Source organism: Candida pseudojiufengensis (assembly GCF_024610245.1).
Source record: "Candida pseudojiufengensis strain CBS 10847 chromosome Unknown scaffold17, whole genome shotgun sequence".
NCBI lineage: Eukaryota > Fungi > Ascomycota > Pichiomycetes > Serinales > Debaryomycetaceae > Lodderomyces > Lodderomyces pseudojiufengensis.
In genome coordinates, this window is record NW_026261533.1 from 144538 (window position 1) to 162339 (window position 17802).

At 25.8% G+C, this 17802-nt stretch overlaps 9 protein-coding genes across 9 annotated transcripts; 4 read left to right on the forward strand and 5 right to left on the reverse strand. All coding sequences in view use genetic code 12, as the record gives it.

Annotated features, from left to right (window-relative positions):
- Positions 1–12: 12 nt before the first annotated feature.
- Positions 13–1779, reverse strand: KGF55_004038 (E3 ubiquitin-protein ligase; the record flags this gene model as incomplete). Its single annotated transcript, XM_051758899.1, has 1 exon — positions 13–1779. The coding sequence occupies one exon, from the start codon at positions 1777–1779 to the stop codon at positions 13–15; it is 1767 nt and encodes a 588-aa protein (XP_051613265.1).
- A 1335-nt stretch (positions 1780–3114) lies between these two features.
- Positions 3115–3495, forward strand: PAM16 (import motor complex subunit; the record flags this gene model as incomplete). The annotated part of the gene is made up of 1 exon (XM_051758900.1): positions 3115–3495. The coding sequence occupies one exon, from the start codon at positions 3115–3117 to the stop codon at positions 3493–3495; it is 381 nt and encodes a 126-aa protein (XP_051613266.1).
- Positions 3496–4079: 584 nt separating this feature from the next.
- On the forward strand, positions 4080–6962 carry SET3 (histone-binding protein; the record flags this gene model as incomplete). The annotated part of the gene is made up of 1 exon (XM_051758901.1): positions 4080–6962. The coding sequence occupies one exon, from the start codon at positions 4080–4082 to the stop codon at positions 6960–6962; it is 2883 nt and encodes a 960-aa protein (XP_051613267.1).
- Positions 6963–7273: 311 nt separating this feature from the next.
- FTR1 (high-affinity iron permease) lies at positions 7274–8482 on the reverse strand (the record flags this gene model as incomplete). The annotated part of the gene is made up of 1 exon (XM_051758902.1): positions 7274–8482. One exon carries the CDS (start codon positions 8480–8482, stop codon positions 7274–7276), a length of 1209 nt encoding a protein of 402 aa, XP_051613268.1.
- Positions 8483–12098: 3616 nt separating this feature from the next.
- KGF55_004042 (uncharacterized protein) lies at positions 12099–12656 on the reverse strand (the record flags this gene model as incomplete). The annotated part of the gene is made up of 1 exon (XM_051758903.1): positions 12099–12656. One exon carries the CDS (start codon positions 12654–12656, stop codon positions 12099–12101), a length of 558 nt encoding a protein of 185 aa, XP_051613269.1.
- Positions 12657–13740: 1084 nt separating this feature from the next.
- KGF55_004043 (uncharacterized protein) lies at positions 13741–14286 on the forward strand (the record flags this gene model as incomplete). The annotated part of the gene is made up of 1 exon (XM_051758904.1): positions 13741–14286. The coding sequence occupies one exon, from the start codon at positions 13741–13743 to the stop codon at positions 14284–14286; it is 546 nt and encodes a 181-aa protein (XP_051613270.1).
- Positions 14287–14767: 481 nt separating this feature from the next.
- KGF55_004044 (uncharacterized protein) lies at positions 14768–15307 on the reverse strand (the record flags this gene model as incomplete). The annotated part of the gene is made up of 1 exon (XM_051758905.1): positions 14768–15307. One exon carries the CDS (start codon positions 15305–15307, stop codon positions 14768–14770), a length of 540 nt encoding a protein of 179 aa, XP_051613271.1.
- A 1022-nt stretch (positions 15308–16329) lies between these two features.
- Positions 16330–16860, forward strand: KGF55_004045 (uncharacterized protein; the record flags this gene model as incomplete). The annotated part of the gene is made up of 1 exon (XM_051758906.1): positions 16330–16860. One exon carries the CDS (start codon positions 16330–16332, stop codon positions 16858–16860), a length of 531 nt encoding a protein of 176 aa, XP_051613272.1.
- Positions 16861–17117: 257 nt separating this feature from the next.
- On the reverse strand, positions 17118–17609 carry KGF55_004046 (uncharacterized protein; the record flags this gene model as incomplete). Its single annotated transcript, XM_051758907.1, has 1 exon — positions 17118–17609. One exon carries the CDS (start codon positions 17607–17609, stop codon positions 17118–17120), a length of 492 nt encoding a protein of 163 aa, XP_051613273.1.
- Between the last annotated feature and the right edge of the window lie 193 nt (positions 17610–17802).

A 17802-nucleotide genomic window follows, 5' to 3' on the forward strand; every position in this document is an offset into this window, starting at 1 on the left:
TCCTCCTCACCATCATTCAAATGATAACAACCCATCCTTTAAATTTTCTTCAGCAGATTTAATTAAAGTTTTTCTTCTTTGATTTACTAATTCAGCTAAATTAATAATTTTAATTTTATTTTCTAATATAGTACCAACTTTATTTGGTTTATTTATTGCAATAATTTTTTCAAAAATTTCACTTAAATCTTCAACAGTTTTATTTAAAAAATCTTGATTTGTTTCAAAAATTTGTGAAAAATTTGATTTATTTAAATAAAATGCAAAACAATAAGTCCATTTTAAAGTTTTTCTACCATTTTGTAAAGATCTCATTGCATCAGGTAAAAATTGAACATCATTCCATGATAAATGATTTTCATTTTTATTAGATCTTCTATCTTCCATATATAATTTTGTAACTTCATCAATTTTTTTTAAAATTTTTTGATCACCTTTCATTGAACTTTCATGTATTGAATATCTTTTATAAAAATGTAAATATCTTTCTAAAGTTTGTCTACTTTTATTTTTTCTTATTTCATCTTCTGCTCTTTCATCTTTAAATCTATTACATGAATAATTATTATTATGTTGTTTCCAATCTCCTGAACAAATCCAACAAAATTCATGTTTACATTTTCTACATGTCATATGATTACATCCTCCATTTTTTTCAATTGATGTATGACATTTTGGACATTGATGAGTATGAGCATCTATCCAATGAGCAGTTTCTGAATCATCTGCACATTTTTTAATCCATTTTTTAACTAACCAACAAGTACATGGTAAATGATTTTCATAATTACATTCAAAACAAAATTCATGATGTTCTGAACAACCAACAATGGGGACTTTTGAAATATCTATTGAATTTTGATTATTTTCTTCTTGACTAGATGAAGTAGTAGTATTAGTAGATTTCACAACTTCTGTAAATCCTTTACAATCTGTTGCTGGACACCATTTAAAATTATTTTTTTGATTAATCCATTCTCTTGCTGATGATATAAATAATGGGTTTTCTTCAATTGGTTTTTCAGCAATTATTAATGTATGTTCTGCTTCCATTATTGCAATCATATGAGCTATATCTTTATGAGGAATTGATAATTTACATTCTGGTTCCATACATCTTATTAATTGACCATTATTTACTTCATTCATAATATATTTATAATAACAATCAATACAATATTTATGATCACAAGTTAATGAATAAGTTTCAACTTGATTATAAGTTTCACAACAAATAAAACAAGTAAAATCTTTTAATTTTTCAAATTTATTATTTGAATCATTTAACGGTAGACCACATTGTTGTAAAAATTTATCTTTATTACTGAAAAATGAATCTAATACTTCATCTGATTGCCATTTTTTAAATTGTAACATTATTAATAAATCATTATCATTACATTCATTTAATCCAACATTTTTTAATTTTTTTAAAGATTGTAGAAAATGAGTTTGAATAAAATGATCTAAACTCCATGGTAAATATAAAGTTCCATTACATCCAACATTTATTGAATCATCTATGATTTTGGAGGATGGAGTTTCTGAAGTTTTGGTGTTTTTGTCGAAAATATCTTCATCATTATATTGATCTTCTTCTTCTTCTGACTCAAAAGATATATCTGATGTTTGATCGTTTAACTCATGTTCATCTTCTTCTTCTTCTTCATCTTCTATTTCAATTACTTCATCTTCATCTTCATCGTCAATTTCTATTACTTCTTGATCTTCATCTTCATCATCTACATAAATATATGATATTTCACTATCTGATGACATATGCTGTTGATAGTTTTATTCAGTTGAGTTGGTTAGTGGTTGAAAGTGAAATTAAATATTGGTTGTAAAAAGTAGTTGATAATAAATAATATATTTTTGTTATTGTTTTATTATTATGAATAATAATTTATTGATAGGAAATTATTAAATATGTGTAATACTAAAATTAAGTAATATTAAGTATAATTTATTGACTAATAAGGGATACTATTTAAAACAACTTCAAAACACTGATGAAGTGAATTTAATCTAAAGAACTTAATACCTTACTAATGAAGGTAAATTTAAAACCCTATTTAATTGATGATAAGTACTAGCAGGATAACCGGGTAGATTTGATTTTGATAAGCTTTTTCAAAGTTCAAAGATAAATGAACTTAAAAGTTAAAATTTGTATGAGAAAACGCGTCTTAATAAAGTAATATCAGACGACAGAATGAAATTAAGGCCTACTAATAACCTAATTTCTTTGAATTATTTGAAGGTTTTGCCACCAAATTTGTTTCAATAGACTATTTAATAATTAATAAAATGTGAAACATATTGATAACACACAGCTACCATATGACCAATTCTAGTTTTGTCACCATTATATACAGTACCACCAACCTTCATATCATCCATCTCTATAAAATAAATTTTTCAAATTTTTTTTCATCTTTTTAATCTCTCTTTTTTTTTCTTTTCTTTCTTCTTTAATCATCAGTAGTGGTTATACTATATCTAATATAATATAACAACTATATAATTTATAAAGACTTATTAACTTTATTTTAAGTATATCATAGATGTATACTTTCAATTGAGTTAAATACAATTAACCCAATAGCTAAGTATTATAAGATTGACCTTACTAACAATTTGGCCACAATCAGTACTTCGTTTCGGTCTTTTAGATGAGATAACGGCATTATTACATGTATTTTCAAAAATAATAAAGTTCTGGTAATTTTATGAACCTACTGGGGTTCATATATGTTTATCCAGATAAATGCATGGTGCTACATTTATAAATAATACTCCTTTAAACGATACAAATCTAATAATCTCTTCATTCGATATTGATGATTATATTTGAATTGGTTACGTTAATGCGCAAAACTAATAATATTTTCTAAATCTCGCAAATTTGGTAGCAAGTAAAATAAGCTTACGAAATCAATTTTTTTTACCTTACGAAGTTTAATGTCATTCAAATCATACAACCTATTAACAAATCAATCTTATTTTAGACTCAACTCCCCCAACTTCATCCAACTTTTAATCATACCAAAGACTTTATTACTTACTACATATTATAATTATTGCATATATTACACAACACAGAACTAGAAAATGGCTCATAGATTATTAGTAAATGTAATATTTACAGGTGCATCAGTATTTGGAAGAGCATTTACAGAAGCATATAAACAAGCAGCAAAAGCATCTGCAGCAGGAGCAGCAGCAGGTGGACCAGCAAAAGCAACATCACAAGGTGGAATATCAACAGAAGAAGCTCTCAAGATTTTAAATTTAGAAAAAAATGAAATTACAATGAATAAAATTGATGAAAAATATAATTATTTATTTAATGTAAATTCAAAAGATCAAGGTAATTCATTTTATTTACAAAGTAAAATATATTATGCAATGGATACATTAAAGAAAGAAATTGAATATTTAGAAAAATTAAAAAACTCAAAAGAAAATGGAGGAGGAACGGCGTCTAGTTGATAAGAATGGAGATAAATGAATTATTAAATTGAATTAATAGAAAGGTGAATTTGGACCATTATTGTATATTATAAGTTGTTTCTTCTTGTTGTAAATAGATACTTTTGTTCAATTAATAGAACATTTTGGTTAATGAATTATGTTTTATAGAAAGTGTTTGAAATTTTCTCTCAATCTATCAAGGGATTCCAAATTTTATGGAATGATAATCAAGAAACTGGTTAAATCCTGTATTATTTATGATATATATCTCTATACGACATTTAATAATAGAAACGAGTTTCATTAATATTGTGTAAAATATATTTCTATACTAATTTCAGTTTTGTTACTATTTTCTCGTCGTAAAATAAATTTAAAAAAAACAATACAACTTTATAAAAGAACCTATATCATCAAACATATATACAACAACATCCATAGAATCATTAATCAAATATACCAATACTTGTATATAGAATAAGTACCACTGTTAATACGCACACAACACTTATCAAACTTGTTTTTTATTCACTCAAAATATTTATAATTTTAGTAATAACTCATACATGATATATCAGTCTCAACTTAATCCTTAAAATCAAATGGCAAATAAAGACGAAGAACAGTTATTACAAGATGCTTCAACATTATTGATGTTCGCTAATGTAGCAGCTCAACAACAACTGAATCAAGGCTCACCTAATCTGACTATATTATCACCTCCTTTAAATAATATTCAACCTTTAAATAATAATAAAGAAATTTCACCTCCTCATCAACAATTACAACAATCATTATCAAATAGTGAAACATCACCTAATATATCATCCAAACCACTTCCGCAACCATTACCTTTACCTCAACAACAACCACAACAACATTATCAACAGCATTCACGATCAAATAATCAATATTCTCCACCACAGTTTCAAACAAATCCTCAAATACCGGTTCAATCCATAGACTCAGCACAACAAAACTCATTTATAAATAGAAATGATCAAAATATACAGCTGCAGCAGGTTCTGCAAGCTTTACCAATTCTTAAATCTCAAACATCAAAATCAGCACAATCTAAACCACCTCTTAGAAAAAGTTCTATTAGTTTAATGATGAATAATCCAGAACTGGAAGAAACATTTCAAAAACCTACAGAATCAAAACCAATCTCAGAACAGCCAATAACTTCAAAATTAAAAGAAAATTCATCATCACCTGGTACAAAATATGAAAGAGGTATAGATTTAAGTAAAAAAGAAAGAGATAATAATAATGCTATGATTGCAGCAGCAGCTTTATCTGTAGCTGCTGAAAATCCATTTCCTAAAAGAGAACAACAACAACAACGAATTATATCGAAAGAAGTTACTACTCCAATCATAGCTGAAAAGACAGAGCAAAAAGTAATAACTGAAAACATTGCTCCATTAAATGAAACACCTAAATTTATTGAAAAAGAAGAAATAACCACACAAAAAGTAGAAGAAATCCCTCCATTATCATCCTATCAAGTAGATGCCGATTCTGGATTAATTGGTTGTATATGTGGATTAGAAGATGATGATGGATTCACAATTCAATGTGATGTATGTTTTAGATGGCAACATTGTGTATGTATGGGATATGAAAATGGTGATGAAGTTCCAGAAGATGAATATAAATGTTATTATTGTGATCCATTAAAATGGAATAAATTTGATCCTTTAATTGCAAGAGAAAAAACATTAATTAGATTAGAAAATGAAAAAATGGATCAAGATGAAAAAGAAAGAGAAGAAACTCAAGAATTGGAAAAAAATAATGAAAAAATTACTAATGAATTGGAAAAAAAAGAACCAGCTAATAATAAAAGAAAACAGCTGAATTCAGATAAACCGGAAAAGAAACGAAAATCTGATGATAAAGGTACATCCCCAGTGAATGCAGATTCCAAGAATGATTCACGTTCACAGCAGCAACAACAACAACAACAACAACAACAACAGCAGCAGCAACCACAACTACAACAATCACCAACACTTCAAGAACCTCCAAAATATGATGATTTACCAAATAAAAACAATGAACTATTAGAAGATGGAATGACAGCAGAATCATATCAATCAGTTTATTATACATTAAAAGATAATGATTATAAAAGAAAATCAGTTAAATCTTTTTTATCAAATTTAGGTAAAGAAATATCACCAGAAAATTTATCAGAATCAACAAATATAGAAATAATGTCATTAAAACAATTTAAATCATTACAATTAAGTCAAATTATAAGACCTAAATATTTAAAATATCTTTCAGATAATAATAAATTTAAAAAATTAAAAAATTTTAATCAAACTAAAATTGAAGTTAAACCATATACAGATAATCAAAAACAAAAATTTAATGGGATATCAAAATTATCATTATTTATAAGTTCAAATGATTTAAAAATTATACCTGAAAACACTCCAATAATAGAATATTTAGGAGAAATTGATTTTTTTAAAAATTATATTAACGATAATATAAATCAATATCAATTATGGGGAACAACAAAACCCAAAGTTTTAAAAACTAGTTTAAATTTAAATGACAAAAATTTTATTGATCTTATTATAGATTCAAGATTTGTTGGAAATGAAAGTAGATTTATTAGAAAATCATGTTATTCATCATCAAATGTTAAATTAAAATCAATATATATACCAGAACAAAATAAATTTAAATTTTTGGTAGTAACATCAAAACCAATAATTTTAAAAGATGAAAATTCAATAGAAGAATTAAGATTAACATGGGATTGGGATTTAAATCATCCAATTTTAAAAATTTCAAATAATAATCAATTAAAATTTGAAAATTTAAATAATGATGAAAAATCAGCATTAATTACTTATGTTGATAATATTTTACATTTTGTTGAATGTGGTTGTTCAACTTTTTCAAATTATAATAATTGTGCTATATTTAAAATTAAAAAAGCTACAAGTTATCTTATGAGATCAACTAGAAAAGCAAATAATATAAGTAATATAAATTTAACTAAAAATAAAGAAGAATTAGTTTTACCAAAACCTGAAAAAAATTATATAAGTTGGGAAAAGAGATTAATTGAAAGAGATTTAAAATTACAAGATGAATTATTGAACAAAAAACAAACATCTATGGAAGAATCACCAATTGAAGATGAAACAACTAAGAAAGAAGTAGATTCAAATGATTCTTATCTTATTGAAAATGAAAAAGCATCAAAATTAGAAAAACCATTGATATTTTTAAAACTTCCTTATAAACAACAATTAATAATGCAAGCTCAAATAATTAAACCAATAGATTTAATGGATATTGATAAAGAAGATGAAAAAATTAAAAAGGAAGAAGAAAATGTTGTTGATGAAAATGATGAAGATGAAGATGACACAATTATTCCAATACCAATTATTGAAAGACAAAAAACAACAAAAAAATTATCATTTTTAGATTATATAGGTCATGGTAAGAAATAAATAAACTAAGTAACTTTAATCCCGTGAATATTATATTTATTTTAAACTATAAAAATTTGTAATTATTATATATAAGATGAAGAAGAAAACCCCAGAAAATCCCCCAATTGTAAAAAAATAATGTCAACCCTGTTTGTAAATTAAATGAAATGAAAATGTATGTAGTTGTATTAATTGATGGAAGAAATTTGAATGATTAATTACCTCTTTATATATATATGTGTGTGTGCAATTTAAGTAATTAATTTCTTCAAAATCCTTCATATCAATTGATACTTTGATAAAATCATTGAATTATAATTATTTTATTTTTAATTTTTTTTATTATCTAATTCTAATAATTTTTCAGTTGATACATCATCTTGATCATTTTCATTAATTTCATTGACTCCACCATTTGGATTATTAAAATTATGTAATTTAACTTTTTCAAATAATTCTGTTTTTTCTTGTTGTGATAATTCATGTTTCTTTTTATTTTTTAAATAATACATTGGATTTAATTTTATTAATGTTAAATTTTTTGTAAATGGTAAATGTCCTGTTTTTTCTTCATAAAGCATTAACATTAATACAGCAATAATAAATAACCAATAAATATTATAACTTATAACTGATCCATAAGTAGCTGAATTTTGCCATCCCAAAAGGGCATTAAAAATATCCCAACCATTATCAGTTTCTGGATTACAACAATTTACATGCCATACTGATTTTGCTATATCATAAGTACCTGGTCCACTTCCATTTTCAGAAGCATCTCCACCAGTTTTTTGATTATAAGTATAAGTTTCAAAATACCATATACCTCTTGAAAATAATCCTGCAGCAATTAAATATAATATACAAGTTGAAATAATTAAAAATATTTGCATTGATAAATTTGAACCAAAATAATATAATAATGTTCCAACAGCAATACCTGCAATTAATCCAACTATAACAGGAATTGGGAAACTTGTTGCAGGTTGATTTATACCAACACCTCCAACAAAAACAACTGCTTCTAAACCTTCTCTTAAACAAGTAATAAATGGTAAAATGAATAAAGCATATTTTTTGGTCCATTGAGCTAAATTAAATTTCCAATGAGTAGTTTTCTTACCAGTACCATTTTCAATTTGTTTACCAACTGGTTTAACAATAGCTTGAGCTAATTTAACTCTCCATTTTTCTTTCATTTTATTAATTCTTAACATTGGTATACCCATTAAACTAATTAAAACAGTAGCAATTATACAAAATATACCTTCCCATAAATCTTCAGATTTTGACCAAATATCATTACCTAATCCATACCAAGCACCAATAAATGCACAACCTAAAATTAAACATATTATAACACCTAAAATCGCCCCTAGCCAAATTTGTTTTCTTAGCTTCTTATAAACAACAGGATCTTGAGTTGAACTACCTAAACCTTGTTTTAAAAATGCTAATAAAACTGATACAACTATAACTGCTTCTAATGATTCTCTAAATACAATGAAAAAAATTTGAACATTAAAAACATTAACCATTTTGTAGTATTTGAGTTTACCTTTCCCTTTTAGTTTAAGCTATTAGTTTAATTCTTAGTTGATTAGTATATTTCAATATTTAGTGAACTCGTTTGTATGTTAGTTTATTCAATTGACCCCTAAGAAATATTTTATTAGCTTCGTATAATTTTTAATTCTTGGACAAATATAATTATTTCTTTCCCCCTTAAAATTTGAAACAAGAAACTTAAAATGAAGAATTAGTTTAAAATGAATGAAAGAATGGTATGGTTGAAACAAGTTAGTTAAGAAAAGAAATAGAAGAAAAAGAAGAGCAAATTTCAATTAGTCAATTTAGGAGAAAATTGAGATAAGTTTATATTTATATTGATTTGAAAAAATTTAAGTGTGTATGTATGTTTTGTTGAAAAATTAATTAAAATGTATAGAGAATTAAAAAAAAATTTTATTATTATTATTATTCTATTGTTTAAAATTAACTAATAATTTTATTTGTTTGACAGATGGTTTTGATAAAGGATATTAAAAAAGTGTATTTTGTGGTACTAGTAAAACAATAGAAACGTATAGGACTTTATAATTTATATCAGGTTAAGTTAATAAATAAAGATGAGACAAACCAATCAAATGAAATTGAAAAATATGAAAAGAAGTTTATTGTTTTTTTAATTTTATTTAATTTCAGCATAAGGATACATGGATTTACAGTTTATCAATAGAACATTGTTTTGATAGAGTGTAGTAGTACATTCTTTTATCAGTGGAACTTGATTAAAAAAAAGAAAAAAATTAACCAATGCTAACTTAGTTTCATCTCTGAATTGTATGATAGTATAAATTTGTAATTTGAAATTAGTCTGGTGATTTTAAAGAATTGATGTTTAAATTGTATTCACATAAAGATTAATTACCCTGTTACCAATAAAATCATCTCTCCAAATCGCTCAATTAAAAATGATTTTGTACTAAAACTTTAATTAAAATTGAACCATCTGATAATTAAAATTTGTAGATTAACTTTATAGATTAAATTGATAAAATTTTAAAGTGTAATTCTTTTAACCAATTAAAGTGGAGAAAAATTGTATTTTTTCGTATTATAAATTTCCTTCTTCAAAATGCACATAAATAAACGAAAGAATTGTATTATGACTACTTAACCATTAGTTACTAAATCCTACATAGACTAAATTTATTGACTCTATTATCAAATCAATATATGTATTCTTCAATTTAATTTGAAAAAAAGCCATAAATTGAATCTCTTAAATTTTCTTAAGCCCTTCTTCTTTTTTCTATTCCTTTCAAAGCCTTTCTAATTAGCCACATTGTGTACCTCTATAGATTGTTAATGCATTAACGCTAGGTAACTCATAAACTAATAGCTTTGACTCTTCTTTCTTTTATTACAATAAATGGCTATGGATTATAAATTATAATATTTCAAATATATTTTCCGTTGATCGGCTTTAAAATTTTATCTAATTAATCTAAAGTGCTGTATACAGTACTATCAAATTTTTCTTGGCTTTAGTAGTTTGTGTAACAATTTACAAGTTAAGTTACTGTGTTTTTGTCGCTACCAAATAAACTTACCTAATTTAACTAATTAATCCTAAATAATATATCCATCCAATGATTCTCTTGTAACATAAAATCAATTTGAATAATTAGCTAAATACAAACCAATCACTTAGACTTATAATACTCAGGACGAGTTGGATCTCAATTATTCTTTCAACCATGTATTAATCAGGCACTTTTTTCACCTTCTTTTTGAGAGTATGAAACTTTATTTTGTTGAAATTTCAACACATTTTTATCATCAATTCATTCAAAAAATTCAAACCTTTCAACTGAAAAGTCATTTCCTTTTCATTTTTTTCCAAGTCATGAGTTAAATGGATATCCTGCTATTCAATTTCAACTTTAATCTGTACAGTTAGAGGTTTGAGTATTTTTCGTTTGATTTAATTGGAGTTAAAATGTTTTCAATTTTAGCAATAACTAGATACTTAGTATGGTATTAGATTTCAAGGTGGAGTTAGATCTAAAAGTACACATCATCTTTATTTTTGATTGCATTGCTTATTTGATTGCCGCTAAGTATTAAGGATTTTGTTCAGTTCTAAACTATTGATGCATTTTATACGGCAACAAATTACCATCTGTTAATTTATTCCGTCAATCAAAGAATAAAATGTATTTATTCACAAGACATTACTTATGTCGTGGGTGTTTGATCTCAATTTAGATGTAGACAAATTTAGGAATAAGATTTTTAATGTATCAATTAGGAATTAATGGTGGTGTGCTCAGGATTTAAACACATTTACAAAATATTTCGCTGGTATATTAATCATATATTTTATTAAAAACAAAGAGTTTTATGTGCAAAAGATCAAATTCAGATGATATTTTTAAACTAAAACGGTTGGTTTCATATAATAAACTTAGTGTTTCAAGATTCTATTTTGTGTAACATACAGTCTTTCTGCAAGTTTTTTTTGCAACAATTCAAAACTAAACTCAGTATCATGTACAATAAAGTATTGTTTGAATTAGGAAGTATTAGCACTATCAGAACCAACAAAGTTTTATCTATTTAATAATCATTAGATGTAACTTATTGCTAATCCTGTCTATCTTCTTTGTTTTCAAACAACATATACAAAATTACAACTTCAATCAACAAATAAACTTTAAAGAATCAAGTTTAAAGAAAAAAATACAAGAAAAAGATGTTGAAACAATTGTATCATATCCAGAACCTATCAAATCAAAATTTCCATTTAAACAACAACAATTATTACCTTTTGATATAAAAGATAATAAATTAATGAATTCATCAATTTTTCCAAAAACCAATGAAGAAAAGTTAGAAAATTTATTGCAAAAATATTCAGCTGATTATAAAGTTAGAGTGAAATACTCTTTTAATAAAGCTTGAATATTAATTAAAGAAGGTTTTATTATTATCTTTAATGATATTCTAGGAATCTCATTTAATATTTTGGAAATTTCATCAACAATTATAGTTTTCATTTATTATACAATTCGTGGTTTATTTTATTTTACAAAAGAAGTTTTGATTTTATTAGCCAAATGTTTGGGTTATTTAATATGTTCGTTGCTTGTTTTAATATGTTGTTCAGCATATTGTTTGATGTATTTACTTCTATTCCTACTTCCAACGGGTATACTTTTCGGTATAGTATTTGGAATTGTTCAAGCCGTGGATTAATTGTAATACATGATTTACCAGTTTCTTGTTCATTATTATCAAAAGTTTTGATTCGAAAACTACAGCAGTGAAGTGTTGGTCATTGTGCTTGATTTTTGGTGAATCGTATTACTCATTTTCAAAAGTGAGTAATACAAAATGTGTTGACACTTTTTACTTTTGTATGAATAATATCATGATGATCTTTAATAATTCAATATTATGTTGTATAAAATAGTTGAAGAGAGTTAATGTTGTATATTATTCAGGGTCAAGTCATTAGCACTTTGAATTAGTCAAGGAGATCGTTACAGAGACTAAGTTCAAAAACAACTTTGACAAAAATAATTATCAAAAAAGCACACATTTATTTTGTATAAGGGACAGAAAATTAGCTATTAATATTACTACTTAATCAATGCAATCACCAAATTTAAGCCCAATACAAGACCAAATTATAAGCGTCAATGGTACGATAAGAATTGATAAAAGCATAACAAGGATAATACGTGCAACTCTATATTGTTTTGCTAGGTTTGAAAAGTCATTTTGAATATAATCTACTTGATAATCATCTGTATATGTTCCGTTTGATGATTCGGATATTAAAGTCTCTGTTTCAAAGTTTCTTTTGAAAAATGACCACAAAAAGTGAATAATTGCCACAGCAGTGGTATCAACATTATTTGATTCAGAATTTTGAGAAACATCATCTGTTGAACTAACTATGGTAGTATTAGACGCAAGATCAGGACTTTGATTCAAATTTGCGTCTTGGGCATTTTGGGTATATCCTTGATTTTTAATTCTTAATCTTATATTAATGATATATATGTTCAACTCCCGAAGTACATTCATTTTTGTTTTAAGTTCTGATTTATAAAATACTACCTTAATTATACCATAACTGATGAATAGCAAAAGGTATAACCCTGCCTGTAACATGTTTCTGAATTGTGCACATTTCATTATGAACAATGATTTTTGAAGTTTAAAGTTATTAACAAAAAAACGTTGTATGTACTTGACAGTTGGTTATGCTAAAATGTTTGATCTAGATCCTACAGCCAATACATTATTTTAAGATCTTAGGCAACTTTTTTACGAATCAAGATCTGAATGACAAATTAGTGACAACAAAGTGAGGTCATGTTTATGAGGTATTCTTCGTTTAATCTAATCGTATACACCAAAAAATTAACCACATCTTTCTCACAACATGTAATTCAAATTTCAATGCTCCACCAAAAGAGATTTAGATATAAATTGTAAAAACTCTCAAAAGCTCGGTTTCTTTAAGGACAGATGAGCATACAAGACATTAATTTTGGAATAAATGACGTAAAAATGCCTTGTGACTTCTGATCATACCACCTATGGATCACTTCTTTAGTATATTCCATTAGCAAGCTCATTTATAAAATATCTTTAAGTTTGAATTATGAAGTCTCCAAATGTTCACACAATTTAGCATTAAATTCATTTCCCAATCTTTAACAACATTAACCCAATCATCTTTTAGTTCTTTATTCATTTTATTTTTCCAAACTTCCAACATAATTTGTCTTGCTCCCCAATAAGAACCTAAAGTATGGGGCTATACTATTTTCCCATTTTTTAAATCCACTTTGTAAATCAATTGATTTAGCTTCACATCCAGCTATAAACCGTTGCCTAAATAATAGTATATTCATAGAATTTGGTAAGCAATATAAAGCGTCACTTGCAACATTTTCATCATTCTTATTGGTATTTATTAATTTTTTATATTTTAAAATATCATGGTTGATTTCAGGTAATAAACCTAGTGTTTCAAGATCATTTTTTGTGTAACAACGTTTTCTGCAATTTTGTTTTTTTGCAACATTTCAAATTAAATTAAAATATGTACAAAAAAGTAAAGTTCAAGTTGAAAAAAAGAACAGGAAATGATAGCAATGTCAGAGCAAACAAAGCATTTTATATCTTACAGCTTTGAGTTCAACTTCTTCTTCATCCTTTTTATTCTCTTCGTTTTCAAACAATATATACAAAATTACAACCTCTATCAACAATGTACTTCGGAGAATCAAGTTTTCAGAAAAGAATACAAGAATTAAAGGACTCAATTGATTTAGAAAAAAATGTTGAAACACTTGTACCATATCCAGAACCAATAAAATCAAAATTTCCTTATAAACAACAACAATTATTACCTTTTGATTTAAAAGATAATAAATTAATGGATTCATCAAGTTTACCAAAGACTAATAAAGAGAAATTAGAAAATTTTTTGAAAAAATATTCAATTGATTATAGAATTAGAGTGAAATACTTTTTTACTAAAGCTTGGAAATTAATTAAAGAAAGTTTTCTTATCATCTCTTATGATATTTTAGGGATTTTATTCAATATTTTAGGAATTTTATTCAATATTTTAAAAATTTTATCAACAATCATAGTTTTCTTGTTTTATACACTTCGTGGTTTATTTTATTTTACAATAGAAGTTTTGGTCCTTTTAGCATGTTGTTTAATATGTGCAGCTATAATTTTACTTCCAATAGCACTATTAGGTGGTATAACATTTGGAATTCCTTTTGGTTTGATTTATCTGTAAAATATAATTTATTAGTTCCTTGTTCATAATTACCAAAAGTTTTGCTACGAAGACAAAAAAAAACAAGCTTAGTGACTGACAATTAATTGGTTTCAGGTAATATATAATTTAAATAGACTCTTTTTTTCATCTATATGAGTATTTTAACAATTAGAAAATCGAGCTTGATTTTTGGTGAATGGGCATACTCAATTTCTCCTACTGAGTATAAATAGTGTAGACACTTTTTACTTCTTTTTCAAATAATGTAATGATAATTCATAATAACTCAAAAAGCATTTTCAAGATAAAGTAGTTAAAGGGAGTTGATCTTGAGTATAAGTCAAATTTAAATCATTGACATACCTGAACAAGTCAAGAAAATCGATAGGAAGACTAAGTTTATATATAACGTTGACAAAAGGATAATCAAGCATAAATTTGATTTGTAAAAGAGACAGAAAATTAGCTATTTATGTTACTATTTACTTACTTTGTACATCTACCTAGAATAATAACAAGAACAAATTATAATTATCAATAAGACACCAAAAATTAAAACAAGAATGTGATAGAGAATTTGTGCATCTCTATATCGTTTTGCGAGTTTTGGAAAATAATTTTGAATATCTTTTATCTGATCATCGTCTTTAAAAGTTTCATTTGCTGCTTCAAATATTAGAGTTCTTAGTTCGAAACATTGTTTAAAAAATGACCATAAACGTTTAACAATTGTAACAGTATGAGCATCAGCATTAATTGATTCAGAATTTTGAGAAACAGCATCTATTGAGCCAAATTTGGTAGTACTAGAAGCAACATCAAGGCTTTGACTCAAATTTGAATTTTGGGCATTTTGGGTGTATTCTTGATTTCTTACTCTAAATCTTAAATTAATGATATTTAAGTTCGATTCCTGAATTGCATTCATTTCTCTACTTAGTCTTGATATATGAGAAGCTACCAATATCAAACAAATACCAACTAGTACCAAAAGAGGGATTCCAACGATTATCGTTGTTTCAAATTGAGAACATTTCATTATGAATGATAGTTTTTGAAAATTAAAAATAAATTTCTTGTATATTTTCACACTTGGTTATGCTAAAAATTTTAATTTAGATCTTACATCTAATTTGAGGTCTTGGGAAATTTTAAAAAACCAAGATCTGGCTATCTAATTAGTGACGAGAAATGAAAGTCTCTTATATGAGGTATTATCCGTTTGACTCTTATCATACAAACTAATACTCCAATACTTATGTGATCTACTTACTATATAGTTTACAAATTTAACATTTCAACGAGGTTCATTAATATCATTTACAAAAGAAATCAACATTTCTTTTTTAACCGATATAAAACTTATCAACTTCTAGAGGTATCGAAAGTAGGAAATGCCTGCAAAGAGCTTACATAAGTTCAGGTAGAATACTATTCTAGAATAATCCTATGAACTTTCATTTTTAATCATCAGTGTTCAGACTATACAGTTTCAGAAATTCTACCTAATTTAACATAACTAATGTTCATAATGATTTTCCAATTTTGTAATTTTGTTTCTAAATTTTTAACTCTATGATCAAAATCATTAATGTACTTGCATACTATAATACAATTTAGATCTTAATTTTTAAAACGCTTCAATAAAATGCATATATAATATCATGGTTTTTTTATTTTTTATTTGATTGACATGTATATTAAATCATCTACTTAATACCCTTAGAGAAAGTATTTCCATCACAATAGTAAACAACATACCAGTCCGTTGCATTTCCCGTAAGGAAATTCTATCAAAGGATGGTTCGGTATGATAAACCTAATGTTTCATAAACCATTTTTGTGTAATATACGTTTTCTGCAATTTTTTTTTGCAACATTCAACTTAAACTTAATATCATGTACGATAAAGTATTATTTGAAATAGGAAACATTAGCATTATTAGACCAAATGAAGCATTATTAGTTATGTAGCTTTAGGTTCAACTGGTTTTTGATATTTCTGGTTGTTTTGATTTTTTTGTTTCCAAACAATATATATAAAATTACAGCTTTCAACAAATGTACTTCAGAGAATCAAGTATAAAGAAAAGAATACATGAATTAGAAAATTCAATTGATTTAGAAAAAGATGTTGAAAAGCTTGTACCATACCCAGAGCCAATAAAATCAAAATTTCCATATAAACAACAATTATTACCTTTTGATTTAAAAGATAATAAATTAATAAATTCATCAATTTTTCCAAAGACTAATAAAGAAAAATTGGAAAATTTATTGAAAAAATATTCAGCTGATTATAAAGTTAGAGTAAAATATTATTCTAATAAAGCTTGGATATTAATTAAAGAAAGTTTTCTTATTATCTTTTATGATATTTTAGGAATTTTGTTTAGTGTTTTAGGAATTTTGTTTAATATTTTAGAAATTTTATCAACAATCATAGTTTTCATCTTTTACACAATCCGTGGTTTAATTTATTTTGCCGTAGAAGCTTTGGACCTTTTGTTAGCTGCACTTGTAATTTTACTTCCAATAGCACTATTAGGTGGTATAGCATTTGGAATTCCTTTTGGTATGATTGATCTGTAAAATATGATTTATTAGTTCCTTGTTCATAATTATCAAAAGTTTTGCGACGAAGACAAAAAAAACATGCTTAGTGAAGTGACAAATAGTTGGTTTCAGGCAATCTATAACTTGAATAGACTATTTTCCTCATTTATATGGGTATTTGAACAATTAGAAAATCAAGCTTGATTTTTGGTATTTACGTCTTAATATACTCAAAGGAAATGTAAAATTGTTATGTAAGAGAAATTTAGTTGTATATATTGTTACTACATATATTACATATCTAGAGCACCTCCCAAATAGAACGCAGACATCATAAGTATTAATCCTACAGCCATGCCAATTAAACCAATAATGCATATGATTTGCATATCTCTATATTCTTGGGTAAGCTTTCCCAACTTCTCTTGATTTTCTTGATAAAGCTTTGTCAAATATTCTTGTCTCATTTTCGTTCCATCACCATCTTCATCAGGTGCCAAAATTTCTAATTCAATATTTCTTTCTTTTAAACCAAACAGATCTAAAGCAGACAGATGAGAAGCAGGCTCCCAAGTAACAAATTCTTGACCAGCAGCATCAGTTCCTCCAATAGTGTGAGCAGTGGGTGAATTGCCACTTTGTTGTAAATTGTCGAGCTGTTCCTTTAATGATGTAGTGTCATTGAAAAATAATCTAAAATCATTGATTTCTTGATAAATCTTCCGTAATACCCAAATTAAAACAATACTTAAAATCACGAAAATGAATAATCCTGCGATAGACATATTTTCAAAATGATAATGTTTCTTTATGAATGAAGTTTTTGAAAATTTGAATGATAAATTGTGTGCACTTATAATTGACAATTGATATGCTAAAATTTTTGTTTTAGATCCTGCATCCAAAACAGTTTTTTAAGATCTTAGACTTTGTAACCTAGATCTGGATAAAAATTAGTGACAAGATATGAAGCTCTCA